This window comes from Scomber scombrus, chromosome 24 (assembly GCF_963691925.1).
Source record: "Scomber scombrus chromosome 24, fScoSco1.1, whole genome shotgun sequence".
Taxonomy (NCBI): domain Eukaryota; kingdom Metazoa; phylum Chordata; class Actinopteri; order Scombriformes; family Scombridae; genus Scomber; species Scomber scombrus.
Window position 1 is genome coordinate 1,831,218 of NC_084993.1, and position 7,984 is coordinate 1,839,201.

Genomic DNA, 7,984 nt, shown 5'->3' on the forward strand with positions numbered 1-7,984 from the left:
GTGAGAAAAGGTCAGTAGTTTTATAAGCTACTGATAACGTTTTTACAGATATGTTTATGTATAATGGTAACACAATACTTGTATGAGATTATTAATAGGATATAAAAGTAAAATACAGAATACTGAACCAAAAATGTATAGTTTTATGTTTATTATTATGTATTATTATAATTATTAATTTTATTATTATCCCCTTTTTTGTTTTAAAAAATTAAGTAGTTGTATCCATTTGGCTCCTGAACATCAATTCAAATAAGAAAAAGTAAAACACTTCAAATATTTAAGGTAGAAATAATATAAATATTTTGTTAAGTAGCACAATCAGCAATACTGAATAAAGATAAAGAAAATGTACAAAAGCATCAAAAGCATGATAACAGCATGTGATAATATTGTTATTAAAATATATTAGTACTGATTCTTCATCTGACAGATACAGCTGTGGGCTGACTCTTTCTTCACATACTTCAAAACTGCAGATTATTTGTAAAAATGTAGACATTTACAGCACATTTATTATTATTCATATACATATCTAGAGTGCACGATACACCAAGGGCAACACGTCTTTCAAAGAATGCAAATATCCAAACACAGATAACATCAAACCTGGCAGCACTGGGTCATGCTTTAAAGGACAGTTTCACACTTTTTAAAAATGTGTCTTAAACCATCAGTCAGGAATCCAAATGAACATAAGTCATTAAATTTTTCTGGCTGTAATTATTCCTCCTGTTCATACAGACCATTAGAAGATCCCTTCATAATGTTTACAATGGAAGTGATGGAGGACTAAACCCACAGTCCTCCTTCTGTGGAAACATGGATTTAAAAGTTGATCTGAAGCTAATATGAAGCTTCAGTTGTCCAAATGAGTCAAATCTTCATCTTCTATGTTTCAGCGTTACAGTGTTTTCAGTACCAAAGTCTTTGTGTTACTATGGTTACACCACAGCTCAACAGGGAAACACTAAGAGGGAATCTGATGCTAAAAAGACTGTAAATGTGTCAGATATCACTTCATATGACTAACTCAGACTGATGAAGCTCAATAGAAGCTGATCATCTACTTTTACATGACTGTGTGGACACACTGTGTCCTCCATCACTTCCACTGAAAGCACATTTGAAGGAGAATAATGATGACAGTGAGGAAAACCTGTTTACTGTTCATATGAGACACCTGACTGCTGCTTTAAGACACTGGAAACACTGTGGGACAATGTTGTACAAGTCATGCTCTGAATTTGGGAACTTTGGCGACCCCAAGTGGCTTAAATATGTAACTGATCTTTTTGTTCATTTCCCAGAAACGTTTTCAGTTTACATTAACTCATGTATGTTAAAGGTGTGGGCAGAATATTGGGAAATCACTAGATATCTCAGTATTAGAGTATAATTATCACCTTTCTGACAATATCAACAAAAACTGAAAACATATAAGCTTCATAAAAGTAGAATTTAAGGCAGAGCTGTTCCTATTGAAGTGCACAGTGACATTTTCTAACCTCTAACAATAATGTCATCCTCACTTATGTAGAGACAAACTTAATAACTTTCTCTTGAGCCATCAGAAATGCAAATACAAACATCTATACATATCTATTTCTTTCACACATCCTCACATTTCTCATGGCAACATTTAACATTCATATCAAAAATGTCCATCGTAATGTGTTATTTGGTCTTAACCCTCCTGTTGTCCTCGAGTCAAGGAAGGAAGGGAGGAAAGAAGGGAGGAAGAAATAAGGGAGGAAGGAAGAAGGAACGAAAGGAGGAAGGGAGGAAGAAGGAAGGGAAGGAGGAAAGAAGGGAGGAAGAAATAAGGGAGGAAGGAAGAAGGAAGGAAAGGAGGAAGGAAGGGAGGAAGAAGGAAGGAAAGGAGGAAAGAAGGGAGGAAGAAGGAAGGAAAGGAGGAAAGAAGGGATAAAGAAGGAAGGAAAGGAGGAAGGAAGGGATAAAGAAGGAAGGAAAGGAGGAAGGAAGGAAGAAGGAAGGAAAGGAGGGAGGGAGGAAAGAGGGAAGTAAGGAAGGGAGAAAGAAGGAAGGGAGGAAGAAGGAAGGAAAGGAGGAAAGGAAGGAAAGGAAGGAAGGATGGATGGAAGGAAAAGAGGGAGGAAGGAAGGTAGGAGGGAAGGAAAGGAGGGAAGAAGGAAGGTAGGAGGGAGGGGGGAGGAAGGAAGGTAGAAGGAAGGAGGGGAGGAAAGAAGGAACAGTCAAAACAGACGGGGTCAATTTGACCCGGGAGGACAACAGGAGGGTAAAAGCCTTATGAAGTGAGATAACATAATAAAAAAAGCCACGTGACTCGAGCAGGAGATGGGCATTTTAACAGCGACGTGACCTCAAAAAAACTGTTATCTACAGTTCATTGCAGAGCCACAACCATAAAACGTTTTGTTCCAACGGCAGAACAAAGACTTTTAGGTCAGAAACCCCCGTGAAGCACAGCAACAGTCAGGACATCTGCACTCGGCTTCAAATCTACACGAAACCTCCCTCTGAGATCACAGTTTCTACTCTCACATTGTCAATTCCCATCCAGCGGCTGCAGGGGCAAAAGGATCCGAAACTTTCCCCTTCCGTTTGACAATATATTATCCGTCCGTGATGACTTTTAGATCTGAAACAACCTCTGGACAAAGGTTGGTTCTTTTTGAAAGGCTAGGGTTAAAGTTCCTCCGCTGAGTTATCCTCATAAAATACTGGAGTGTCTTTCTTTCCTTGATCACAGCGAGGAGTTTGCAAACAAGCACAGGGACACGGAGGGGCGACACGTTGGCTCGGACTCACTCGATTCATGTTTTTAAAAATAAAAAGCACATGTGGAAGACGTCCTGCAGCGGTTTGTTCTGGTCAAAGCTCAAATCAGGACACATTTTCATAAGACAGGACGACAGGAAGCAGCAGGAGTCATCCAAGTGTTTTTGTTGTATTTTATGGGTCCATCCAATCTATCATCCGAGTAACAAATCATCATTTAAAACAAGTTGAACAGAAATATCCAGATTATTAGAAATTTGATTGACCTGTTTACAATTTGGGTTAAAATCAGTTTATAACAGGGTTAGATATGAATGCAGAGCGGGCAGGCAATGGGGCAATAATTGAGTATCCAAAGTCTTCTGGTTTCCTTTTGTTGTCTGAGTTGAATTGACCAATTACAATTGAGCAGGCTTCGGTTGCCTGCAGGCCGAAATGCCATCTTGGAACGCATCGGCCATCGTCTGACAATGATTTAGCTTTTTAAAAAACGTATCTTCATTATTATGCATATATTTGTTTATACAGATGAACTGAAATGTCTTGACTGTTTCAAGTTGCTAATCAGATTATAAACAACAGTCAGCACACGAAAGAGGAAGTCTCCGCCCAGATATCTATTATCCACATTATCGCTGGCTGCATCAGAAGCCCTGAAATATTGGCCGTTGTCCTCAGTGGTTAAAATGTCGTCAGATAGATAGCTGGTGGGTTCAAAGATTGTGTTAATAAAGCAGGAATGGCCTCACATGAAACTAAAATCAATAAGTCAAGGCAGCTGTAATGAATATGGAAAAAATTAAAGCTCATTTGTAGGGACGAGGCTGCAGGGAGAACTCTGCCATTTCACTCAACTCTACCAAACATTTTAGCATCTTTCAGAGCATTGTTTTGGTTTTCCTGCAACTTTACTGTTTTTGGTCCAATTTCACTGCTTTCATAGTGTTGTTTCCAGAAACAGTAGGCAGCTGTTGTCAAAGAAAAAGCTAAAAACCCTACTGCACACTACCTTCAAAGGTGGCGACTATAGTGGGTGGACATAATAGAACATTTAGCAACTAGAGAGCCAAATATTCTTCTCAAGAGTTGGCGGACCAATGACAGAGCTACTATTACAGGTACACAAGACTATAAATCAATCAAAGTTGAGCTTTTTGTTATGTGCACATTATCACATAGTGAGATATATAACGGTGCTAACAGTAAACTACACCTGATTCATCAGTTTCAGCAGCATTTCTAAAGTTTATATTAGTGCAGAATTTCTGTTGTGTTTTTGTTACATGTTGTTTTTGGTTTTTGGATAGAAGTATAAAATAAGAAACTTTTGGAGCCCTTTCCTTGAAAATAGTCTTCTGCAAAAACCATTTATGAGCTTCTTTCCACAAACTACTGTATCTAAGTTTGACATTTTCTTGCAACATTTCCAAATGTTTCAACGACGTTTGCTGAAATCAACGATGCGATGATGACACCTATAGTCCTGCAGGATGTTTCCCTCACGAGCAGCCGCAGTGGTCGACCACCATGGACGGGATCTTTCCGTAGATGATCTGCTCCTTTCTGTTGAAGTAGAGCATGTTGATGGGCGACATCTTGGTGGGTGTGCAGCAGGGCCCTGCGGAGCCTCGTGGGTTGGCTTTGTTCACCAGGTGTGCATGAGGGTACTGCTGCAGGTGCATGAATTCACACTCCCCTGAGCAGTAGTTGGCCCGGTAGCGTTTGGGTGCGATGATCCAGTCCCAGCCGAACTCCTCAAAGTCCACAGTGAGCGGGTAGCGGCAGCAACGTGTCTCCACAGACTCCTCGTCACAGTTGAGGCCTGAGTCACGGCGGGATCTCTTTGGACTGTCGAGGATCTTTACTTCGATGAAAGGTTGCTGGAAAGAAATAAAACATTTGCTAACAAAGACAGCAGAAAAACCGAAAGCTGGGCTTAAAATAGATCCTTTTCACCAAATTGCAAATGTCAGATACAACTAAATATTTGGGGTTTACCAAGTAGAATAAATGCAAATATTTAGTGCAGAAAGAAAGTGACAAGTAAACAAGTTGTCCATGTTTATAATGCAAAGCTGCAGTTTAGCAATAAGAGGGTCTTTTAAAAATGTGTTTTGGTTCAAATAGAAACAATTGAAAAGTTTTAGTCTTGGTAATGATGAGCAATGATAATCATTGTTTCCCCAAATTGACCATGTATCTAAAATTCTATGTCTGCAGTTCTTGCACACCGCCAAGTCTCAGTTATCCAAATGTTTTCATGTTTCGGTCAAAGAAAACCACGGTCTACACTTCAAAATACAGCAAGTACAAGTCACCAACAGTACCTGATTACAGATTTATTTGCCAGTATCATATAAAAAGGTGTTTCATGCTAAAAATAATCAATTTTCTTGAATCTAAAAGGTAACCAGAGGTAATCATCTTCAAATCAAAAGCTTACTTCATAGTAACAGAGCAAGTAAGTTAAGTGGACCTTGGCTCAGAGTATTGGGTGAAGTTTTTAATATTTCGGTGTAGGATATACTTAGTTATGTTGGTGAAGGCTTTGTTCAAAACTTAGTTCAATTGCACAGTTTCTCGTGCATATAATGAGAAAAAGAAGGTATTTATTTAAGAGTAAACAAATATAACAGTGCTCCTCAGCAATAAAGTTTCAACAACATGAGAGGCTGTCAATCTGAGATGTTCTGTAAATATCTGAGTCTCACCAGTCCTTCCTCTCCAGGCTCCGCTGAGGTCACAGCCAGATCTTCTCCTTTAGAGTTGAAGGCGTTGATCTCGATCCCGTAGGTGGTCTCCGGTTGTCTCAGCCAGGCCTGCAGCAGAGACTTGATGTCGATGCTCTGCCAGGAGCCGGCGCCGGCGTCAGTGTCGATCTTCAGGGAGCGGACTCTGACACGGGTGTTGTTTCCCTCCTTACCCAGTTTGAGGCGGGAGATATGCAGGAAGACGGTGGTGACCACGTCTGCCGGCCGCAGGTGAACCCACAGCTGAGCGCTCAGGATGTTCTTGGGCTGGATCTTTGGACTGAGGCTGAAGAGACAGAAGGAGGACAGCTCGTCTTGGGCGACCGGGTTGGCTGCAAGAAACCAGTCATATAAAATGTTAAATGAAACTTTTAGATTTCTCAAAACTGGACAGTTAAGTGTGAAATTTGCTGGAGATATTCAATATCCCCAGAAAATTAAAATTCACTCTCAGCTGAATACTCTTTTACAAAACTTCTTGAAAACTTCAGACACATTTTCATAAATAATTTGTTGATGCTGTTGATGGTCTATAGGAGATGAATCCCACTGTTCTTACTGCAGAGACCACAATACCCATAATTGAATGGCCAGATTTTTCAGATAATCGACATTTGTTTCTTTTGCACCATCCTCAGGACACATATCAACATTGCTCACAAGTGAAATATCTCATCATGTACCGATTGCGAAGTTAGATGGTGCTTATTTGAGGCAATGTATGGATTCTAATTGTCTTGTCTTGTGCAAATATTTGCTGTTTTGTGGTCTGTTTGTGCCATTTACTCCTACTGAACTGCACAGTTTACATAAAGAACCCACCTATAGTTATTTGAATGACCAGGATGCAGACAACCCTGTTAAATCCAACAGTGTCTGATTTAAAGTACTTCATTTAATTACAGAAAAAGAGACATGCAGTTAGGGTTTTGGATTGAAATCTCCCTGATAAATTCTTTGAAAGATGATTATATTCATTATTATGCATTATTTTGCAGATATAGCACCTTCACTCTGTTTCCTGCTTTAAAACCAACTTTACGCGCAGCTTTTACGCACGGACAACATTCTCATAAAGGTGAATAATAAAAAAATAAAAAAAGGAAAAGTAAAAGTTTTGTTGGTTTGTTTATTTACGCTTGGTGGCCATGGTGATGATGGTCTCCGTCGTCGCGTGGTCCTCGTCCTCCACCCGCGGGTCGTACTGGTCCAGGAGCTGCGTCAGAGGAGGCGCTTTGGGGAGCAGCTGGCGGATCATGTCCCGGCTGATGTTGGGTGCCTGCTCCAGCCGCAGGATGCTGAGGATCTGGGACTTGATGCTGTGGAGCCTCATCTGTTTGCTGTGCTCTCGGAAGTCGCAGGCCGAGCACTGTTCTCCACTCTCTGCCAGCAGCTTGGAGGTCTGGTTCAGCTCCATGGAGAAGCCGACAGAGAAGAGGACGATCAGGCAGAGCAAGAGGAGCATCCTGGAGAGAAGAAGAGGTCAGTGCCGTGACGCTGACTGATATGAGTCTGTCCCCTGGCCTCAGCTCTTTATGATTGGCTGCCAGGAGGATCCTTTTTTTAATCTAAGGGGAGATTTAAAGAGGTAGCAAGTTTTATTTTAACACTTTGTAGCTTGATAGTTGTTCATAGTTTCATCATCTACAAAAGAAAAAGGCTCCATGAAATGTATTTTAGGTTTTTCAACTGATTTAAAGCTTTTATTTTTAATAGAACATGGACAAAAGTCATTATAAATGTTATTTATTTTATTTTATAATGTATATTTCTTGGGGATTTCCATAGCTTTTTATTCCTTTGAAGAAATAAACTGCAAAAATATTCGTCAACAATCATTGTGTTGCAGTGGTTTATTCATCTGATCTGAAGTTAACCTTTAATACTTGAATAATTTAATAAGTTTTCATTGTGCTTTTCAGTAAAGTTTTCAACAAAAAAAGTGAAATATAAAGGCAGAGAATCCAAAATGCAAAAGTGTTTTTACGTATATAAGAAGTTCATCATACAGTTTGCAAGATAAAACTCAAATGTTTCATCTGCTGTTCAAACTTTCAGATAGAAAGATTAAAAAAAAGACAAATGTTGCCACCAGATGGCAGCACTACCTCTGTTTACACATATAGAGTTGCATGAATTCCCACGCTCTGCAGATTCTCTGAAGGCACCATCACCTACTGACCTGTCTCTACACACAGCAATGACCCACTTTTTTTCTTTCTTTCTAAATACAACTTTAAAGGCATAATCCCTGAGCTCAGTGTTAACATCAAGAGCATCAAGTTTAACACTGGACAATTACATTTAAGTTATTCATGTTTTCTGATGCAGTTAAGATTCATCGGCAGCAGTAATGTCAGTAAAAAGAGATGTTAAGTTGGTCTATATTATCAATTATGATGCTTGTACTTTTTTAATCACACAAATAAATCAAACAAAAACAGTTTTAAGCTTTAAACCTAAAAAAAAAC

The 7,984-nt window shown here is 39.5% G+C and overlaps 1 protein-coding gene across 1 annotated transcript; it reads right to left on the reverse strand.

Annotated features, from left to right (window-relative positions):
• Nucleotides 1-4,209: 4,209 nt before the first annotated feature.
• LOC134006607 (growth/differentiation factor 8-like) lies at nt 4,210-6,987 on the reverse strand. The gene is made up of 3 exons (XM_062445537.1): nt 6,651-6,987; nt 5,475-5,845; nt 4,210-4,643 (listed from the first exon to the last, which is right to left on the reverse strand). The coding sequence occupies exons 1-3, from the start codon at nt 6,976-6,978 to the stop codon at nt 4,263-4,265; spliced, it is 1,080 nt and encodes a 359-aa protein (XP_062301521.1). The 5' UTR covers nt 6,979-6,987; the 3' UTR covers nt 4,210-4,262.
• Nucleotides 6,988-7,984: the final 997 nt, after the last annotated feature.

What these genes read in the sequence shown, in the direction of transcription:
- LOC134006607 (XM_062445537.1), bottom strand. Translation starts at nt 6,978, where the DNA reads ATGCTCCTCTTGCTCTGCCTGATCGTCCTCTTCTCTGTCGGCTTCTCC. An exon ending in CATCACCATGGCCACCAAGC is followed by an intron (nt 5,846 to 6,650) that starts GTAAATAAACAA and finishes GGTTTCTTGCAG; the next exon opens with CCAACCCGGTCGCCCAAGAC. An exon ending in AGCCTGGAGAGGAAGGACTG is followed by an intron (nt 4,644 to 5,474) that starts GTGAGACTCAGA and finishes ATTTCTTTCCAG; the next exon opens with CAACCTTTCATCGAAGTAAA.